The 21,692-nt window shown below is 59.5% G+C and overlaps 1 protein-coding gene across 1 annotated transcript in view; it reads left to right on the top strand.

Moving 5' to 3' along the window:
- Positions 1 to 2,235: 2,235 nt before the first annotated feature.
- Positions 2,236 to 21,692, top strand: part of EPHA2 (EPH receptor A2) — a 33,377-nt gene continuing 13,920 nt past the window's right edge. The window contains exons 1-3 of the mRNA XM_074975957.1: positions 2,236 to 2,406; positions 10,462 to 10,529; positions 13,284 to 13,944. Coding sequence (XP_074832058.1) covers positions 2,331 to 2,406; positions 10,462 to 10,529; positions 13,284 to 13,944 — 805 coding nt within the window. The 5' untranslated portion in view covers positions 2,236 to 2,330. The remainder of the gene's footprint in view (positions 2,407 to 10,461; positions 10,530 to 13,283; positions 13,945 to 21,692) is intronic.

The following is a 21,692-nucleotide window of genomic DNA, read 5'->3' as shown; positions in this document are numbered from 1 at the left end:
TAGATATTGATGCACCATATGAGCTGTGCCACTGCATCCTTCGCTTATACATGGCACAGGGCTTTTGATGAGCACCACATTCAAACAGACACTAAGCTTCTTGTTTATCAAGCTGTTATTCTCCCGACATTGTTGTATGGGTCTGAAACCTGGACAACCTACAGCCATCACTTGGAAGTCCTTGAGAGGCATCACCCACGCTGCCTCAGCAAGACTTTGAAGATCAGATGGGAAGACAGATGCACCAACATGAGTGCTCTGGGAGAGGCAAGACAATACTGATGGAGGCAATGATCATCCATCAGCAATTCTGCTGGAATGGTCACATTATTCCAATGCCAGACCATCGCCTCCCAAAACAGGTCCTGTTCTCTCAGCTGAAAGAACTGTCATGCCGGAAGCCAATGGAAGCATTATAAGGACTTGCTGAAGGAGAGCTTAAAGATACTGACATTGACCCTGGAGAGACACTCGCCCAGGATCACTCAAAATATGGAAAAGTCCTATGCGATGGTCTCCAGCATTTTGAGCTTGCCTGCCGACAAGCTGAGGACATGAGATGCAGGAGGAAGGAGTGACAGGCCTCCAGTCATGGTCAACAGCCTCCTACCGTGCCTGGAAACATCTGTCCTCACTGTAACAGAACTTCTGGTTCAAGGGCAGGCCTTATCAGCCGCCTGAAAACCACAACTCCCATGGAAGAGGATCATGCTCAGCAACGAGTGATCATTGCCATCAGTCCTGCTGGAAGGGCATAACAAGTGAGGTTCCGCAGGGGTCAGTTTAGGGACTGGTTCTGTTCAATAGCTTCATCAATGAATTAGATAAGAGTGTAGAAATTACATTTATAAAGTGTGCAGATGATACCAAGCTGAGAGGGGCTGCAAGTGTTTTGGACGAGGATTAATATTCAAAAGGATCTGGACAAATTGGAGAAACGGTCTGCGGTAAATAGGATAAAATTCAACAGGACGAATTAAAACTGCTCCACTTCGGAAAGAACAATCAACTGCACACTTCCAAAATGGGAAGTGACCATCTAGGAAAGAGCACTGCAGAAAGGGATCTAGGGGTCACAGTGGACCACAAGGTAAATATGAGTCACCTGTGTGCTACTGTTGGAAACAAAGCAGACAACATTCTGGGAGGCATGAACGAGAGTGTTGTGAGCAAGACAGGAGAAGTCATTCTTCCGCTCTTCTCTGCGCTGGTTAGGCCTCAATGGGAGTATTGTATCCAGTTCGGGGCACTGCATTTCTGGAAGGGTGCAGAGAAATTGGCGAAGGTCCAGAGAAGAGCAACAAAAGTGTTTAAAGGTCATGAGTAAATGTGACCAGTGAGGGATGACTGAAGGAGCTGGGTTTGTTTAGTTTAGAAAAGAGAAGGCCGAGAGAGGACATGATAGGCGCTTCCATGGCCCTAAAAGGGTGTTACAAGGAAGCAGGAGAAAAATAATTCCTCTTAACTTCCGATAATAGGACGAGAAGCAATGGGCTTAAACTGCACCAAGGGAGGCTTAGGTGGGACATCAGGAACAGCTTCTTAACTGTCAGGGTGGTTAAGCACTGCAACAAATTGAAATAAATTCAATAACTTGAATCTCCAAGAAGTGGCTCTGTCCCACCAAAGCCCATCACCTAATAAATCACTTCGTTAGCCTTTAAAGTGCTACTGGACTGCTTGGTTGTTTTGACAGTGTATAGACTAGCACGGCCTCCTCTCCGCTGCCATCCCTGGAGAGGATGAACTACAACAAACTTGGTAAACACCTGCCAGGGATGGTCTAGAACAGATGGTGCTTGGTCCTGCCCTTCACCTCTTGGGCTGCCTTCCCGTTCCAGTGCCGTGTGACATTTCCGGGCGCGCACCAGGTGCCCCGCTGCACAGGGTGCGAGATCTCTTAAATACACTCGACTTTTAACACCCCGATGTGTCCTTCCTTGTCCCTAGCGGGCGGGGGGACTGAAGGGGTTTCCCACCTCCTCTCTCCCCAAGGGTTAATGCTCTGCCTCTGTGCGGAGCTTTCCTGCGCCGTGGGAGGCTCCCCCGCCCCCCAGGGGGCGTACAGGCTGGCGCTGAGATAGACGAGAGGTGATGAAAGATCAAAGCGGGCTCTGACGAGTCTCTCCGCGCGGTTCTTTCGGCGCTCGGTCTCTTTAAGGTCCTGCGGGAAGCATTCCTGGGGGCGTGGCTTGGGTGACATCAGCTCAGGGCATGAATGAACAGGACCGAAGTTTCCCACAAACTCCCACGAAGCTGCTCATGGCAGGAGGGCGCAGATAAGCCAGCGGCAGCGGCGGCTCCTTCTCCGCAGGGCTCCACGCCGGAACATGGCACCACGCGCGTGGGCCCCAGCGTCCCTCTGCTGCGCCCTGCTCCTGCTGCCCAGCTGCCGGCCCACGGAAGGTAGGAGCGAGCGGGGCCGGCGCTGGGCCCCGGCTTCTCACGCTCGTTTGCCGGGTCTCGCCCCTGCCGCCGGCGCCGGGAGCCGCTGCCGCTCTCCTCGTGGGGCCCGGCCCCCGCTGTTGGGGGGCTGCTCGACGGAGAACAAGCGAGAGGCGGGGGAAAGTTTCCTCGGCAGGTGGGGCGGCCGGCGCGGGGCTGGGACCGGGGCCGTACTGGCCGCCTGGCGTGGGGGGGCGTGGACCGGTGACACGCGTGGGCTCCCTTGGGGGGGCGGGGGCGGAGGCGGAGATCGCTCCGCGTGGAGGGCTTGGCCCGGCTCCCAGCCCCGGGGACCGGCGGGGGGACCCCACGGCAGCCAGAGGGGTGCGAGGGCGGCTGAGTTAGGGCCGTGTCACGCGGGGCTGGAAGGGCGAGGGGTGACACCCCAGGGCCACAGCGCCGGGCTCCGCCCGGGTGGGCCAGAGCCGCCGATCCGGTGGGGGGAGGGGTCCCTCGTGTTATCCGGCAGATTCCTGCTTTCCACGTGGTCGTGGGCATTGCTCTGTGGGGCCGTCGCTTCTGTTGCCGGGTGGCTGCTGGGGCAGCCACGCCCCGGCCTCCCATCGGGCTAGCGACCCCCAGGCAAAGGCAGGGCCCGACTCCTACAGTTACACCGGAGTAACTGAGGTTGCAGCCCCCTGTCTTAGGAAAGTTCCCCCAGATTTTCCCTTCGGGCCCAGCCCTGAGCACAGGATCACTACAGCCAGTGTAGGGGGCAGCCAGAGGGAAACTGGCCCCCAGTTCCAAATCCGGCTTTTCTGAGCGATGCCTCCAGCCCGTTTCCCAGCCTGATTCCACGTGGCGGGGTTTGGGCCCACGTCTGACCCATTCCCAGAGGTCTAGGGCTTCAGCCACGCTCCTGGGGGGCCTCACACTGGGAGATGAAGCAAAGCAGATGGGAGCTGGCTGGAAGCTGAACTCCAGCCTGAGGTATGAGGGCAATGGCAGGACAGGAGTCAGAGTCATTTAAAAGTCAAATAAAAGTTTCGCCATCCATCACTCACCCCTCTGTTCCAAGTGATTGCAGCTACCAGGGCCGGGGTGCGGCCAGGTGTCACTTCAGTGTTGAGTGAGCTCCACCAGCAGAAGCCTCTTTTTACCAGTGTAGCTGCCTCTGTGCTCTGCTTTAACAAGATGTATTTCTACATGGATCTAGTCCTCCGGTTGCTTCCAAAACCTGTGTGCAGACAAGCTCAGAGGGCTCAGGGACTGAGCTGTGCAGTGGAGGGACCCCTGCTGGCTTTGAGCTTTGGCTTAGGTCCAGACAGCAACTCAGCCTGGCTTCTTGGAGACCCCCAGGGTGGCTCTCAGCTTCTGTTGGGGTCCAGAGCTCGGGGTTGTTCCCATCCGGTGTTGAGTTCTCGCTGCTGTAGGGATCTGGGGCTGGTTACGCAATTCCACCCGAGCACTGAATGTTTGGGTCACGGATTTTTGTCTGGACCCATCTGTCATTTAAAGAAGCTGTTAGACGAGGGAGCAGCCGACGCGAATGTTGGCATTTGTGTGTCTGTGTGATTTTTTTTTCTTTTCTTTTCTTTTCTTTTCTTTTCTTTTCTTTTCTTAAAAAGTCAAGAAATAAAATGGAATGTTGCAAAGAAATCCAAACCGTAGGTGTTGGCTCATGACACCAAAATGGTTTTGGTCCGAGTGAGTGGGGCTGGGTTTCTTTTTAAAAAAAAAAAAAAGCTGAATGTGGCTTAGGCATGGTGGAATTTGAAATAATAAGCACACTCGGAGAGATGGGCTGTAATTGCTCAGAAAGAAGCATAAGAATCTCTCGTGTAAATAGCAATTTAAGGCAAAAAATCACCCTCAAAAACAACAGCTGCTAATTTTGGGTGCTTGGAGTTTTGAGTACTTTGCATGGGAGCTGGTTCTTTGGGTGCCCCAGATTTCATAGCACTGTGCCTCAGGTTGGCCACCCACATCTAGTAGCCAGGGCTGAATATTAGACCAGCCTTAAAAGCAGTCCTCATCATAGCAGCTTTCCCAGGGCAGCTTGATTAGCTCCGGCGAGTAGGAGCCGCTGGAAGATGGCAGACGTCTTTCAGATTAATGTTGCGTTTGTTGCCTTCCAAGTGCCAAAAGTAATTGGTGTCTAATGTGGACTAATCTCTTGCCAAATTGCAGTTTCCAATTAACATTGCTGTGGAATTAGAAAAGGGCTCGTTACTTGGTAGGCTCCCCAGGTCTATTTTTATGCTACAATATACCAGCAAAATCAGCTGCTTTAAGAAACCATGCGTTAAATCAGTCCTTGGGCTACAACCTTACAAGTACAGTCAAGGGTGAAATTCTCCTCTCTGGTTTGGACTATGGATTTTGACACTACTGCTTTAGGGGAAAACTATGGTTCCTCCATATGTGGGGAGCCCAAAACGTGAGAGGTGCAGCCCCCAGCATGGAGGCCAGGCCAAAGATCTCTGCCGTTAGTAGAGAGCATTGTTATTACAGGTAATTTGCTTGGAGGGGCTAGAATAGAGATCTAGAGAACAGGAGCTCTAAGCCCGTCTCTCTCTCGGGCTGGTCCCCGTTGACTGGTAATTCACCAAAGGTAAAACAGACAGATCTCTGAAGGGGTTGGAGGAGGTGATCAGTGTTAGAGGGGGAGCTTTGGCTGATCTGCCATGGCAATTAAGCACATGTCGAAAGCGAGGAAACTACTAAGCTCAGATCCAGGAAGGTATTTGGGCTTCTAACTCCCTGTGGATGTTAGGCACCTAAACTCTTCCGGAGAACCCACCCTAAATGTCTCCCCCCCCCCACCCCTGGAATCAAGTGGGAGCTTGCAAAACCTGGGGCTGTGAGTGAAGAGATCTGGATTCCGGGCTCAGCCCCAGAATTACGCAGCAGCGTCACTGCCTTGCTCTGGGCCTCAGTTTCCCCAGCAGGAGACTGGAGAAGTGATCAGCCCTGCAGCCGCCCCGTCAGCTACGAAATGGGGAGATGGCTTTGATGAATCTTTGCAAAGTACTTGGGGGAGAGGGAAGCCTGGGAACTTTGGGTGGAAGATAAATAGGTGAAGAAAGCAGAGGCAGCAGACCCACCTGGCGCCCAGGAACAATGGGATGGAGCCCAGCTGAGTCCACCTTCACCCACAAAAATGCACTAGCTGGTCAGTGGCAGGACAGGCTGGTGCTGGCAGACTCAGCCTGCAGCCCCAAGAGAGGAAATTAAAACCCTGGGGGAGAGGGAAGCCTGGGAACTTTGGGTGGAAGATAAATAGGTGAAGAAAGCAGAGGCAGCAGACCCACCTGGCGCCCAGGAACAATGGGATGGAGCCCAGCTGAGTCCACCTTCACCCACAAAAATGCACTAGCTGGTCAGTGGCAGGACAGGCTGGTGCTGGCAGACTCAGCCTGCAGCCCCAAGAGAGGAAATTAAAACCCTGGTGCAGGGGTCAGCTCCACTCACAGCACTGCTGCAGCCATTTCTAGGTGGGGGGCTTCTGCCTCTGGCCCTGCCCGCGGCTGTCTTGGTGACTCAGCAGGAGCTTGGGAACCACGCCTGGTTTGCCTGTGGATTGCAGCCACCCCCATCTTTAGTATGGAGGCACGGCTGGTGGAGGTGCAGGTCCCAGCATGCGGTGCAGCGTGGCTGGTGGATTGGTGTGGGAAATCCAGCCCTGAGATGTGTCGCCCCCACGCGCTGCTGGGCTGGGTGGTGGACTGAGCTGGTTGCCAGCCCCTTCCAGGACTGCAGGGCCCAAATCTGGCCCTAGGGAGACCTGGGTGGTGGTGCTAGGTGGCGCAGGCAGGTTAATTAGTGTGGGAGACACTGGGAACCCCAGTGTCTGTCCACAGCTGGAAACCTCTGTGATGAGCCCTCTCCTCTTTGTGTTCAGTAGAGGCCCTCCTGCTCGGGGGCTGCTGGTGCTCCTCCCCACAGCCTCCAGCTCCGGGTGTAGCTCACAACAGACCCGCCCGTCCCGGGCGCAGAGGAGAGAGACCCTGTGAGAGAGCAGGCATCAGCATGGCCACAACTCCTTGGCTGGGCTTCCAGAGCTTGCTGTGACTTGCCAGGTTCAACCTGCTGATGGGGCCGAAGGGAGCACCTGCTCCCTGCGTAGGCCGGGGGCTTGCCCCGATGCTGGCTGATACATGGGGGTGGGGACTGGTGAGCACTCTCAAACTCGGCTCGTTGCTGCTCGGTGAGATCCCGGCTGTGCCTTGACTCACAGCCCCAGGGGAGGGGGCACGTTGGAGCACAGGATGGCTGGGCGGAGACCTCCTGTGTTAGGGTATGTTCAGCTTACTCCCATGTCCTCTACCCCTGCTCGGAGAGGGGATGCCAGCACCTGCAGCAAAGTGGCGAGGAGGAGTATGGGGAGCTGGGCCATCCCACATTAACAGGGTGAGGATGAACCCCATCCCGAGCTCCTGGCTGAGGCACTTCTTAGCCATGGCTTCATTAAGCCTCTGATCAAAGGCATTTCCAGCCTGAGAGCTGGGCTGAGGCCCAAAGGCAGGGAGCAAAAACCAGATCCACAGTCCCACTGCCCAGCCTGCTTCCTGGGTGCAGCTGGCCCCTGGGATCCACCCTGCACCTGCCCTGATCCAAGGACCAACAGGCAGAGCCGGAGGCGGAGGCACTCAGCTGGGTATAAGCAGAGTGGAAGCGGGTCTGGAGCGGCCATTGGCAGCTGCACTGGGCAGGAGTGAAAAAGGAGGGACTGGCTGGAAAAGCTGGCTCATGTCTGGGGCCCTGCCATGGGGCTTAGGGGTCCTCTGGGGTGCTGGGCATGGACAACCTGACCTGTCTGGTCCTCCTGCAAGCCAGCCCTGCCGAGGAGCCAGCAGGGTATGTCTGTACTGGGACAAATGCAGCCCCAAGTGGAAAGACCTGGTCAGCTGACCCAGGCTGCAGGCGAGAGCTGCAGTGTAGCTGTTTGGGTTCAGCCTGGGCCTGGGTGTCTACCCTGCTGTTCTACAGCTCCACAGCCCGAGTCGGCCAGCCATGGCAGCCATGGGATTTTCTTGCCCTGAGATGTCAAGGGAGGGAGCTTCGGGCATCCCCAGGCAGAGCCCAGCTCCTTCTGTTCCCACTTCCCTGAACTTGCAGGATGGGCAGCAGGAGGTGCCAGAGTTTTGGGAGGAGCAGGGGATACAGGCCCGGCTGGGGCTCATGCCCAGCTTTGGGGGTGGGCGGGGGGTGTGTGGCAAGGGAACCTGGTTTTTTAAAGGCAGCGAGGGAGGGCTGCTATGGAGTCTGCCTCTGGTGCCCTAGGAGAAGGACCCTGACCCCGGTCATGTCCCAGCAATGAGTCTGAAGGCCTGGGGACTATGGCCCATCCCACGTGGCCCAGGGTCCCTCGATATCCAGGCTACAGCCCAGGCACTGAGACCTCGGACCTGGCCCTCTCACCCTCTCCATCCAGGCTGTCCCTGGCTTGCCTAGGTCCTGGGGGGGACAGTCAGGTACCTTCCCCATCCTGAGCCCTTGCAGCTCCCCAGCCCCCGGGCTCAGTGACCCCAAGCCAGGAGTCTAGGGCTGGGGTGGGGTGGGGCTGTGCCTCTGCCTCCAGCCTGCCTGATGCCCTTTATTGCTCACTCAGAGATCCCCAGCGCAAACACATTCCTGGCGGGCTGATTCACCGGGGCTTGGCAGGGCCTGACAGGCTGGGTTATTGCTTCCGCTCAGGCCTCAGCCACTCGCCCTTTGATTTCCCTGCCTCTGCCATGTGGCTCCTGGGTTATTTATTTTTCTTCCCTTCCTTCCTTCCTTTTTTTTAAACCCATTTGATCTGCGGGCAGGTCCCAGCCTCCGCCCCTGTGCGGAGGGGACAGCAGCCGACACTGGCCCTGGCATGGCTGGACATGTCTGACAGGCAGAGAGGGCCTTGGCAGATCAGGGCACTGGACAGTCAGGGCCAGCAACAACAGTGCCAGTGGCTATGAGTCTGGAATGTCTTGTGCCTATGTACAGGGTTAGCCTGGGGGGTGTATTTCTATCCTGGTCCCCATGCTGGGCCACTTATGCCATGAAGCCTGATCTGCCTTGCTGTCATTACCTTCACTTTGCATGGCTCCAGTTTTCACTTGTGGTTGCAAAATAGACCCGTCCTCTGAAAGACTCCCAACCGCAATGTCTGCTTTGATGAGGACAGATGGCCTTGTGGTTAAAGCCGGGGACTGAGGCTCAGGAGGGCTGGCTGCTGGTCCCTGCTTTTTCCACAGGCTCCCTGGGTGATCTTAGGCAAGTGGCTTATGCCTCCCAAGCCTCAGTTTCCCCACTTGAGAGGGAGAGTAATTATACTCCCCGGCTCTGAGGATTACGGGATAAATCTGTTGGTAGTGACGTAGGAGCGCAGGGCTGCGGAAATGCTCAGAAATCCTGCGGCGCTGAGTTGCACAGGTTGGCAGTACAGTATGTGAAAGTGGGAGGGTCTTGTGGTTACAGGCGGCTGCCAGCTTCTGGTCCTTGTGAAGCACATTGTCTCCCGGCTAGAGCTAGGAAAAGGGGGGTTACCCCATCCCCACCTCCACTTCTTCCAGGCCCAGATTGCTATCCCCAAACAAGGCCTAGCTGCTGAGACCGAGTCTGCCCTGACTCCTCGCAGTGAAAGCAGGACCCCAGGGATGGAGCCAGACCCCGCTGGCTTTCCCGCCCCATTGCCAACCCCTCGCAGGCAGCAGGGTTGCTTTGCAAACTGCAGCGTAACGTTAATGAACGGTTTGCAGCCTTGGCAGCTGCAAGCAGCTCCCGAATCCAAACCCGCGTCTGGAAGTGATTTCGTTCCCCCAGAGTGGAAAGAACTCTGGCAAACAGGAGCATGAAGAGGAAAACCCCTGAAGCTGCCGAGACTGTGCCTGTTCAGGGCGAAGGGCCAGTGGGGGGTGGGAAGCTGTGCAGCAGGGAGGGCTGAATCAGATGCTGCCAGCGCAGGAGTTAGCAGAGTGAAGGGGCATCCTGCCTGGATCCTGTGCCCAAAGCCAGAGGCTTCCAAGCAAGGCATCAGGCCTGTGGCTGCAGTGATGAGGATGTTCCTGCTTGGCCAAGCTGAGGCCCTGAAGCATGAGGGCTGATTGCCTTGTGTGCCTCATCCCTGCTAGCGAAGATATGGCCATGGACGGGACCAAATCCATCTCTGGCACAACACTGTTAGCTTCCCTGGGGTTACAGCAGCGATGATTTGGCCCTGTTGTCTAACCCGGTTTCCTCTTAGCCACGAGCATAGCTGGGCTGGCCTGACCTTTGCCAGAATCCCCTCTTGTACCTTTGCATCCTCTGCCCTCTCCTCTTGGGCTGCCGCCCCATTCCTAAATAAAAAGTCTCTAGCTTGTTTGTCAGCTGCTCAAATACCCCTAAAGAGGGCAAACAATGCGCAGCCCTGATATAAGGGACTGGTAGCTGTACCCTCCCCAGTGAGGCTCAGCAGTGGGGTGTGATTCTGCCGCAGCCCTTGAGGCTCTGGGGACCTGGGCACAATGGGGAGCGGGATAAAGGCCAGGGCCATGGGGTGCACACAGCTATGTTGAGAGGTAATGCCTGGGCAGAGCTGCAGGGCCACCCGGATTTTGTATTGCCCCACAGCGAGCCTTCAGGCCTGCCCTCACCAGCTTAGCCAGAACAGGGAGCTGAGTGCTCACTGGGGCAAGGATCTAAGGGAATGGCCCCTTCTGCTCCCTTGTGGCACCTGTGAGAGGCTTGCTTAAAAACAAAGGTCACTGCCCCTGAGCAGCCTGGGGCCTGTTAGGCCTTTGGTGCCCTGCCTCGGCAGGAGGGCTCCTTGGCCGCCTGGGAGAGCAGCTGCTTGATTTTAACAAAGAAGGGTTTACTCCCTGCTGTGTGGTAGGTGTTGATGTTAAATAGCATGAATGAAAGCAGCCCATGGCTGCTCACTCACACCCCGGCAAAGTGCCATGCCAGGGTGCATGAGCGGAGGGGTTTGATCAGGGGGTTCCTTTTATGCTGCAGTGGGGCTCAGTGCGTGCATCGGGGCAGGTGGAAGAGTCTGGGCCTGGGCTGTATATTCCCCATGCCCTGGCCTAACTGTTCATTTCCTTTTCCTTTCAGTCGTCCTGCTGGATTTTGCCAAGGCCCATGGAGAGCTCGGCTGGCTGAACTATCCCCATGGCAAGGGGGTAAGTCTGAATCCCTAGCACCAGCAGGGAGCTCTCTTGGGATGCTGGGGGGTGCGTCCCCATGACATAGCTCTGCAGACCTGCTCCTGATTCTCATGGGGCTGAGTGAGAGGAGAACCTGCCTCAGTGACTGCTAGCAGACAGAGAAGCAGGAGGCGCTGGTACCTCGGCAGACCACACGCCCGGGAGCGGCAGCCACAGGAGCCTTAGGGAATTTCCTGACTTGCCCGCTTAGATCCTGTCCGCCCTCAATTCAGTTTAAATCCAAAGTCACTGCCCTAGTGTAAATGACGAAAGCATCTGGCCCAACCGTGCTGGTTAGTGATGGGTGGGGTGGTCCTGGGGGAGTTTTTCAAACTCGGCCCCCACCTTGAGAGAGAGAGCGCTGACCTCTGCCGTTGGAGTAACGTGGTGCCAGTTGAGTGAGTGCCATAGGGCACGATTGCTTTAAAAACACACATGCTGTACGCTGGCCAGCTAGGTCACTGTGATTGTCCCCTTGCATGCATGGGGAAACTGAGGCAGGGAGAAGGTGTGCTCACGTGCTGAGAAAGGGGTAGCCTCAGGCATTGACTCCCGGTCCCCTGAGTCTGGGTTCCCCCTTGCCCCCACCCCATTGAACCAGAACTGGGTCCCTTGATCAAGGTCCCCCCTATTGTAACCAGGTCTGGCTCCCAGTCCACCCTGGCTGTCATTAGGCCTGGGTCCTGTGGCTCCTTAGGCTGGGTCCCTTGCTGCCTTAATCTTGAGACTTGCTCCTTGAGCACTCAGACTGTCATAGCATTGGGCCGTACTTGTGCATTTGGAGAAAACTGGCTGATCCCTGCATGCGTGGTGGGTCCAGGCCTGGATTCCCCCACCTCCTCCTCTGTCCCCAGTGTCCTGGCTCTGGCACTGAACTGCCCCTGCGGAGGAGGCGCTGTTCTCCTGGCAGCGCTGCTCGGTCGGGAGAGTGGGCCGGGGAGGAAGGAATCTGAAATCTTGGCCCCAGTGGGGGTCGAGCCGCCCTGTGTAGCAGTGTGTCCCAGCAAGGGCCTGACGACCTAGCTCTGAAGGAAGCAGGGCCTGCACAGAAGGGTGTCTGGAAGGGCCGTAGGCTGAGCTCAGGCGGATCCCGCTTGCTGCTGGGGTGGGGCTCTGCGTTTGGGAGAGGCAGCTCCCGATGAGAGTCGGACACGTGAGGATCTGACCTTGAGTGTCTGCAGGCAGACAGGCCGCTTCCCCACGCTGACCCCTCCATCGCACATCCCGGGCTAGGGGCTCACTTCGGCCACCCCACGGGTAGCGAGACGGCTCCAGTGTCCCCCGGAGCTCCCTGTGCTCGGAGCCTGGCACCGTCTCCTCCCGCAGGGAGTGGGAAGTTGTGCTCCAGGGTCCCGCAGGCACCCGGTTATGGGGGGTGTGTGGCATCTGAGCACTGGCTGCAGGACATAGGAGCTGGGGGGCAGGGGGGAGGGACAGGCTGGACTAGATGGGCAGGTCTGCAGTGGGGCTGCAGGAGTGAGCTTCTTTGGCACAGCGTGGGGCAGGCGCCTGGGGCCAGCACAGCACATCGGGGATCCTGGCTCTGCACTTTCCAAGGCTGGGCCCTAGGGCAGCTGCCGCTCTTGCTCCACTGCCTGAAACAACTCTGAGCCTGTGCCCTGCTGCAGCCAGGCAAACCTCCCAGGGCTGCTCTGGCCTCTGCCGTGACTCCCCCAAGGAATCTGGCCTGTCTGCTTCCCCCTCCTGCCTTCCTGGGGCGTCTCTTCTCCGGCCCTGTGAAAGACTCCAGCCCTGGCTCCCCAGAGGCAAGGGGTCTCCTGGGTGGGGATCAGGTGTCCCTTCTCTGCGGCCCCCCGGACTGGAGGCCTGGCCCCTTCCTCTGCCTCCCCTGCCCAAACCAGAGCGGCTGTTTGTTTTGGTCTCCCCTGGTGGGTTTCGTATCTCCTGCCCTCCCGTGGCCCATGTCAGGAGGTTAATTGGACACTGCAGCCTGTTGTCCGCTCCTCTGGCCAGACTGTGCTGACAAGTTAATCCTCTGGGTTTGTTACACCTCGGCTGCTGCCAAGGGCAGGTGGAACCCGCCTGGCTCCGGCCCTCCCCCCCGTCCCACCTGACGGCCTGTTCTCGTGCCCGATGCGAGTTCCCCACTGACGTCAAGGAGCGCTGGCCGGGCCAGAGACTGGGTTCTGCGGGTGCAGGCCCTGGCCTGGCCCGGAAGTGGTATGAGATTTCATTTCCCGCGGGTGGAATAACGTGGGAGCCTCACTGTGAAGGGTGAGATGACCGACCGGTGGACCCCGCTGGCTCTAGCAGAGAGTGGCAGCTTGGGCCGAGCTGTTTTCCCTGGGCGGCATGTCAGCCCCCTGGATTGGGCCCAACATTACCACCACGGGCCCGTTTCTCCATTTGTAAAACTGAGGGGGGGGGGGGGTCTCTTGACCTTCCTCCCTGAGGAGGGTGGGAGGTGGGGTCAGAGGCCCCCGGAGGGAAGTGGGCCTGTAGGAGGCCCGGCCTGTGGGCTGCACAGGGGGGTGAGCATGCTGAGACGGTGAACAGTCAGTGGCTGCCTTTGGTTGGACACTCAATGCAGGGCAGAGCCAGGGAGCTGTGGTTTATCCCAGGTCTCTGTGCCCTGCGTCATGGCTGGGGCCAACCCCTGGCTGAAGGGGCCTGGAGGAAGCTCCTTCTCCTGCCATCAGAGTTCCTAAGCGCCCCAGCCCTTTTGCCCTCAGTAACCCCTGGTGTCGTCTCTCCCCCCGCCCCCGGCAGTGGGATCTCCTCCAGAACGTCATGAACGAGTCCCTCATCTACATCTACTCCATCTGCAACGTGATGGAAGGCGACCAGGACAACTGGCTTCGGACCAACTGGATCTACCGCAGCGAGGCCCAGCGCATCTTCATCGAGCTCAAGTTCACGGTGCGGGACTGTAACAGCTTCCCGGGCGGGGCCAGCTCCTGCAAGGAGACCTTCAACCTGTACTACGCCGAGTCGGACGTGGACTACGGTACCAACTTCCAGAAGCGCCAGTTCCAGAAGATTGACACCATTGCGCCCGACGAGATCACCGTGCGCGAGGACCTTCTCTCCCGCAACGTCAAGCTCAACGTGGAGGTGCGGTCGGTGGGACCGCTGAAGCAAAAGGGCTTCTACCTGGCCTTCCAGGACATCGGGGCCTGCGTGGCCCTGCTCTCCGTCCGCATCTACTACAAGAAGTGCCCCGGCGTGGTGCAGAACATGGCACGCTTCCCTGAGACCATCGCCGGGGCTGACTCCCAGGCGCTGGCAAAGGTCAAGGGCACCTGTGTGGAGGACGCGGTGGCCAGCGAGGAGCCCAGCATGCACTGCAACTCGGACGGGGAATGGCTGGTGCCCATCGGGCAGTGCCTGTGCCGGGCGGGCTACGAGAAGGTGGAGCAGAGCTGCAAAGGTAAGGGCAGCACGAACTCCCCTTTGGGCACCTGTGCTACTCAGCCAGGCAGCCCAGGGCCTTGTGCCCTGACAGCAGCCGCTCACCCAGCAGGCCTGACCTCCTCCACTCCCCACTTCTGCCCTAGGCTGCCCCATGCACAGCAAACCAGTCCTCAGCCCTCTTCTGGGCCTGGCCCTGGGCTTCCAGACCTGCCTTTGCAGGTGCCCCCAGCCCCCACCTGTACCCTACCCCCCCGAGCTCCTACACACTGCTTGGCTGGTGCCCCCAGCCCCCACCTGCAGGGCCCTGCCCCGTTCCCCCTCCCCATTTTCAGCCAAGGACTCCACAGCCCCTGTTGTTGCAGCTGAGCCCTCCCCACAGCTCTGGTGATGCCTCTCCATCCTGATGCCCCAGCCATGGGCCTGGGGGCGCCATGCTGGGCCTGGTCTGGAGGCTGCTCCCTGCTCTGGGAGGGCACCAGGGCCGGGGGGGTGTGGATCTGAGCCTCCTGCTGAAACCCTCCTCGACAATAGGCATCAGTGTTGGGAGCAGTGGGGGAGGGCCGGGGGGTCCGGCATGGAGCAGATGCCTGTGCCGGCCTGGCAGCTCCCTCATGACATGAGTGGAGAGGAATGCGCCGGGAGCCGCCCGGGGGGCTGGGGAGGGAAACCCCGGCAATGCAGTGAGCGGGGCCTGGGGGAGGGGCAGGCTGAGCGCGTGGCTGGGTGGAACCGGTCCCCACCTGCTGTGGACCCTCGGCTGGGGGTGGGGCTCCTGGGGTCAAGGCGCGGGAAGGGTTTGATTGATGGGGGTTAGCTCCTGACAAAGCAGCCACGAGTCCTGGGACGGGGGTGGGGGTGGGGCTGTTTTGCAAGGGGGGGGGGGGCAGAGAACCGAGGCCTAATCCTGCCTGGCGCTGGGGCTGTTCTTCCAAACACGCCTCGAGGCCAGCAGGTTTCCAGCCCCCGCCACCCGAGGCAGCCCCAGGACAGTGCTGGTGTGATGGCCCTGGGCGTCTGCTGCCCCCAACACGCCCAGCGTGGGCAGCAGCAGGAGGGCTCGGAGTGAGGCTCCGTGGCCGGGTCAGTGCTGGGTGGCCCAGCTGCTGTCGGTTCCTGGCCTCGGGCCTGAGAAACCCCTCGCTCTGAGGGGGCAGGGAGGGGAGCGCAGGGCCCTGCTGTGTACCGGGGCTGAGCCGCCTCTGGGCGCGGGGGCCGGCCCTGCCTGCATCGGGGCATGGCCTATCCCCAGGAGGGGGCTAAGGTGCCAGGCCTGAGCCCCTCCCTGTGTCTGTATCTGGGGCAGTGGGACCCTGGCTGGGTGTCGGGCAAGCACGTCTGGTTGCCATGAGCGAGAGCTGCTTTGACCCAGCCCTTCCCCTCTCCACGGGCAGCCTGCGCCCTCCTGGCAGCCCCTCTGCCAGGTCTCGACCCCCAGCTTGGGCCGTGCGGGGCCTGTGCCCTCTCTGACTGCCCTGGCAGCCTGGCACTCAGGCCCTGTGGTGGGTTAGAGTGAGTGGCCCTGGCCAGGGAGAGGGAACTGGAATGGGGGTGACTCGAGCAGCAGACTCGTAGGCACCAGTGCCGCTCGGGGCCGGATCAGCGCAGCAGCCTCCCCCGACACCTGGGGTTACAAGTGACTTGAGAGCGTCGGTCTCAGCCCTGCCCTTGGTGAGGGGCGGGGGTGGCGTTTGACAAAGGTTTTCTGGGAGACACTGATGGGTAGGCCCAGGGCTGCTGGAGCAGGGGTGCGGGTTGGCATTGCCTATACAGTCCTGGGGCCCTGTTCATCAGCAAGTCCCCCTGTCTGCAGGACGGTGCCCAAAGCGGGGGGGGGTGTTGGTCACAAGGGGTCTCTGGCAGTTAGCCAGGAAGCTGAGTGCAGCTATAAATTGCCCCAGCCTGGTGACCCTGGAGGCAGCACGCTGGGCCAGCCAGTGAGCCGTGGATCTGCCCTTCCAAAAGGCTCCAGAGAAGCAGCAGTAAATCAGGAAGCACTTTCCTTCGAGTGCCAGGCTCAGAGACTGCAGGGCACCAACTCTGCTCCCAGCTGCACCGGGTGCTGGCTGCAAGGAGCAGGTGGGCTGGGACCAAGGCTGTGGGGTGCTGGGGAACCAGCTCTCAGGCGTGTGTCCCCACTGGTTGTGTCCCTGCACCACACACAGGAGGATCCCAGGGCTAGAATAGCAGAGGCAGAGGGACTGGCAGAGCTGTTGCGGGGAGCCTGGCCCAGGACAGCAGAGGGCTGCAGCTCGGGATTGAGGGGCACTGACAGGGCTCTGTGGGGATCCCAGGGCTGGGACAGCAAGGGACTGGGGATCAGGGAGAGTCTGGCCCTGTGCTTCCCCCAGCACAGCCTGAGTTAAGACCAGTGAAGTTACAGGGAATTTTGTACCAACTCAGTGCTGTCTGGCTGCTGCTGGGGGGAGCGGAGGGCGCTGAACCCCACCGCTGCCCTGGTGATGGCTCCGGGCACCCCCACGACCAGCCTTAGGCCTGTGAGTTTGTGGGGGGCAGCACACACTTGGGCCCAGTTCCCACCCCCAGGAGCTTACCTGGGGGTTGCCGTGAGCAGAGCAGCTGTGGCAGCTCACACGTGGAACCTGCCCTGACTGGGGGCACCATGTGCGCCACCCCCCTCCCTGCACAGCTCAGCCTCTCGCGGGGGCAGAGAGGAAGGAAATGAAACAAAGGGGAGATAAAGGGGCGGGAGGAGGGGGCCCTGGCATGTTGCTGGGGTCAGGAATGTGCAGGGAGATAATCCCCCGCTGGCGGGTTTGCAGAAAGTAGCATTCAGTGCTGCAGCGCCCCCACCCCCCCACGCTCCGGGGGGACCAGCTGAGGAGCCGTCTGGTGCACTGAAGCGACACGGACGCCCAGTGGAACTGAGCCCTTCCCCTGGTGCCGTCCTAGGAGCGTGGCTGGATAAGCCCCCAGGTTCGCAGGGCTCTGGCATTGCAGGGAGAAGCTGTGGGGGGAATCCAGCTGCTCCAGCAGCCCCCAGCCAGCCTTCTCAAACCATGATCCGCTCCCACGACTTCACGGTGGGTCGGGGAAGCTGCCCAGGAGCTGGGCTGGAGCAGGGCTGAGGGATGGCAGGGCCAGTTCAGGTGGCAGTGGACACAGCCCTGCTTCAAAGCAGAGGGAAACCCTCTTGTGTGGGTTTGGGTCCCCATGGACTTTTCCCACCCACCCATTGCCTCTGGTGCTGGCAGAGACACCCGGCAGGGAACGCTGTCCCAGGGGCTGTAACCTTTTGTCTAATTCCCGCTGTTGGGCCAGGGTGGGGTGCCAGCTGGTGTTGGTGTGTGGTGTGCGGGAGGCCCGAGTCGAGGATCTGGGGGTTTCTTCTGCCTTTAACCTCTCTGAGCTGCCATGGGGGTGAGGCACGGGCTGGGAACAGTGTTCTGGCACCTCTCAGCTGGGGCTATGTGGGAGCCTTGGGGTTCCAAGGCTGTCAGTCCAGCCCCTTTCCCTCTCCAGCTGCTCCCCCAGCGGGCGTGTGGTCATGCAGCCCCTTGACTCAGCAGATCACCCTGCCCAGCCATCTGCAGCCTGGCATCCTGGTCTCCAGACCCACTGCTGAAGGCAGCAGCCTGGCCTAGGGGCTGGGTCCCTCATAAGCCTCCTTGCCAGCCTGCAGCTCCCTCGTGGGCGTGAGCTGAGGCCTCCCTGCCGGCTATGTGTGTGGTGGGCTCAGGAGCGTGTGTATTGCAGTGGTTCCCAGTACAGGGCAGCCCCTTGTCTTGTTGCCTGTTCTGCTGTGGCCTGCCCAGAACCCGGGGGGTTTCTGCTCCTGTGAGTGCTGGTGCGACATGCCAGTGTGCGTTAGGTCAGGGAGAGCCTCCAGCCCAGGCTTGGCAGCTCTGTTGAGCAGGGCCCCCCACAATGAGGCTCCCCCTACCCCCATTGCTTCCCCCTCCCATCAAGGCAAGTTGTGGGTGCTCAGCACGCTGCAGGAACAGGCTTGTTGCTGGTATCCCCAGCATGTGGTGGAGCCCCACTCCCAGGCAAGGACCTCGCTGTGCTTGGAGCTGTACAAACGCTCCTTCGAAATTCCTTTGTGCTTGCAGAGAAACCCCCCGCAAAGCAGGCCCTGCTATCTGGGCATGACTCAGTAGCCCGGGTACGACCACCAGGCAGAGGGTAGCATGGGCAGGTGCTGGCTGGGAGGATCACACCAGGCCCTCGTGTGGCAGGGAGCACCCCTAGTGCCGTGGGTGGCGTTGAAGGCGCCAGATGCGTTATCTCCGGGAATTTTGGCTTCTGTTTGTCCTCCTGTCTGTCCTGCTGGAGGCAGACCAGCAGGACAAAAATCCACCTTGCGTAACTCGGGGGTGGGGGCAAAGGGCTGTTTGGCATTTTTCATGCTGTGCACATCACTGCGGTGTCTTGACACCCGCGTGGCCCCAGCCCCGGTGTCACTTCCTCGCGCTCCCCGCTGCGCAGCTGACCACACGAGGGTGCAAACGGCTGCTCCCGGGGGGGCTCCCTGGGGTGGGGGGGGGGCAGATTCCCTGGGGGACGCTGCTCAGCCAAGGCCCAAACTGCCCCCTGCGCCACTGGACGGGGCTGTGCAGCCTGCGCCCTCTTCGCTGCCTCCCTGTTCTTTCTTCACCATCCGCGCCAGAGCGGCTGCATGGCGCCCCGGAGGCCAGGCCCGGTGCCTCTCCCCCTCGGCAGTGAATGCACCTTCAGCCAGCCTGGCCCGGCTCGGCTCGGCTTGCCCAGGTGCCAGCCGTGCGGCCAGGCCCCACAGCATGTGGGGAGCACTGTGTTGCTAACATCCCTGGGCATCTCCTGTGCCAGCCGGCCTGGCTTGCCCCCCACTCGAGCCCCCGACCCTTTGGCATGGACAGATACCTCCCCTCCCTGCCCCCCAGGTCTTGTCAGCCCCACGCTGTCTTCTTCTCATGCCTTACCTTTGTTTTTCCCTTCCACCCGCCAGCCCATCCAATGCCACCTTTGGCAGGGAAGCCAAGCCTGGCCCCGGCTTACACCCCCGCCCCCCCGTTCGTGGGCAGACACTGGCTTTCTGGCTGGCTGAATGGAGCTTTGTCCGCAGGAGTGGGCGGGTGTGAGCAGGGACGCTGGCTGCTAGGGGCCCCTCATTTCAGTCCTTTTGGGCTGTGCCCCGTGCAGGCTGACGCCTCCGTCCCAGGCAGGCTCTGCTCTTCCCTGAGTCATTTGTGCTTAGTCGCCCTGCCCTGCTCTGCCACAGACGTCCTGGGCCTTTAAGGGTATCGGCATTTGGCTGGGGCCAAGTGCGCCCTGTCCATGAGCCACAGATGCAGCTCGCAGCAATCCAGACTACAGGCCTCAGCACGCGGAGTGGGCACCTGCCATGGTGCAGCAATGCCAGTTTCAGGGTGGAGCACGGCAGGTTCGAAGCAGGTGCGGCCAGGGGCTGCCCCTTTAGCGGGCACGAGGTGGGGCAGTTGCATGCTGGGGTCTGTAGCCGCTAGGGGCCACACATGCAGGAAGGACGGCAGCTGAGTGAAGCCAGTGCTTTGCCGAGGAGCCCAGACAACCTACGGATGGGCAGAGCTTGGGTGATCATAAAGGAGCTGTTCCCCTGCCCTCCTGCCCCCCAGCTCCCAGCAGCTAGCCTGGCCCTGAGGAAGAACATGCTGTTAATAGGGTATCCCTTAGGCTGGGGTAGGATCATGGACCCTGCAGGAGCCTCTGTTCCCACAGGCCCTTTATGGAAGCTGGACTTAATATGAGGCGACACCCTCCCCTCTCTGTCTGATATTGCACTGGTCACTGTCTGTCTGATTCCACCCCATGCTGTGACACCTGAGTGCCTGCTGAGCACCCTGGGGCGGGGAGGGTGGTGTCTCTGGCAGCGAAGTACATCCCCTTGTGGCTATCGCCCCCTTCTCTTCCTTGCCCTCCAGGCAGGCCAGCGAGCTCCTTGCTCACGCGGCCCCTTGCCGTGTGCCTGTGAGCTGCCCCTCTGCTCTCTCCCTGGTGGGCCGGCCTTTCTTCCTGCCAACTATGGGGGCGGGATGGGGAATGGAATTTGCCCTTTGTGCAAAGAGATTCTGTGACCTCCCAGAGCAGCGGCAGAGCCTGCAGGCCTCTGTGGAAGGGAGCCCAGAGGGCAGGACACAAAGGAGTTTATCTCCAGGAATAAACACAGATATTCTTAGCCTCCCACCTCTCCTCCTGGTCCAGAATCCCACCCCCCTGTGTGAAAGCTTCCCTTGCCGCCTCCCGGCCCAGGGAGCACAGAGGAACCTGTACACTGTGCAGCGTGCTTGGGTCTGGGAACACAGAGCCTGGCTTCTGCATCTGATCTATTCATCTGTCCCTATCCATCCCTTCCGGCTGTCCTCATCCTCTCTGTCTGTCTGTCTAACTAGCCATCTGTCTCTCCCCATGCACTCCAGCTGTCTGTCTACTTATTCTCAGTCCTCATCAGTGGTTAATTGCTGAAGCTAATTCCTATGAATTACATTTGCTGCAGAGAGGCCCAGGGTCCCTCTTGCCCCTTCCTTCCCCAGGGGAAGGAAGCCAGCCTCTGGGCACCAGTGAAACCTTGACAGGTTTACTGCCCTATTATTTCAAGGTGCAGCCAAAGCCATCAAGCAGGGCAAGCAGAGACCACACACGAAACCTTTAGCTGGTGAGGGGCAGCCTCTCTTTGAGAGAAACGTGGGTTTGTGTCAGAGACTGGGGAAAGAGGGAGGGGAAAGAGTGTGTGTGTGGGTGAGAGAGGGAGAGGGTTGTGAACACCCATGACCACCCACCACTGTGCCCACAGTATAGCTGGGCTGGCCTGTGGCCCCCTCATTTGCTTAGCTGCCTGCAGATGGGCAGTCAGGGACCCTTGGAGCATTTGGTCTTGTGTCAAAGTCACACTACGTGGGGGAAATCGGAGCCCAGCGTCATGGCCCTGGCAAAAGCAGAGGAAAGGGCCTTCCTGAAAAGCCACGCCATGCAGCTTCCGAAACCGCTTCCTCTTTGGATCGCTGGTGGAAGCAACCCCCGCCCCCGGCCTAGGGCGAGGTGAGGAGGCGGAAATTGGGTTCCTGTGGAAAACCCAGATCGGATGGGGAATGAGCCAGGCTCCCCCCCACCCCCACCCCTCTCTTTGTTTAAAGGAACCAAAGAAAAGAAACCAGCCAAGTCTGCAAACAATGGGCTTACCCCATTGCTGTCCCAGGACTCCATCACCTCGAGCCAAGGCCCTGTCTCGGGGTGGTTTGACTGTATCCATCTGAAAATGGGTCTAGTCACCAGATACAGCCCCATTCTGTGCATGGCCCTGTTGGTAGAAAGGTGCCCAGGCTCATGTAGCTGCAGGAGAGGTGAGAAAGCCACAACAGAGTCAGTCACCTGGGGGTTCTACTGGTCTAACTATTCTGGCAGTCACCCTCCCTCTGTAAAATCAGACTGTGGACGAGGACTGGCTTGCCTCCCAAAACTGACTGAAAATGAATTTGAGGCCCTGTCCCTGCCTCTGACCCCCCTGGCCAATTTCTGCTGTGTTTCAGTCACATTCTTCTGCATTTACACACTGTTTTCTCATCCACATGGCTGTGAACACCCCTCCCATCCCCGGTGGGGGCAGGAGGTCTTTAAAAGAGGGTCTTTGAGAAATAGTTCAGCAAGACTGACCCGTGGGCTTGTTCTCTGTAGCATGCTTCGGACCGGCTGGTGTTATGTTAGAGAGCCCACACAGAGATCAGGGCTCTGTCCTGTAGATGCTGTGCAAATGAGTAACAAGATTCGGCCCCATTCCAACCAGCTGACAGCCTG

Source organism: Carettochelys insculpta, chromosome 23 (assembly GCF_033958435.1).
Source record: "Carettochelys insculpta isolate YL-2023 chromosome 23, ASM3395843v1, whole genome shotgun sequence".
Classification (NCBI taxonomy): Eukaryota; Metazoa; Chordata; order Testudines; family Carettochelyidae; genus Carettochelys; species Carettochelys insculpta.
The sequence above is the reverse complement of the archived record's forward strand: the minus strand, read 5'-3'. Positions and strand labels throughout refer to the sequence as shown.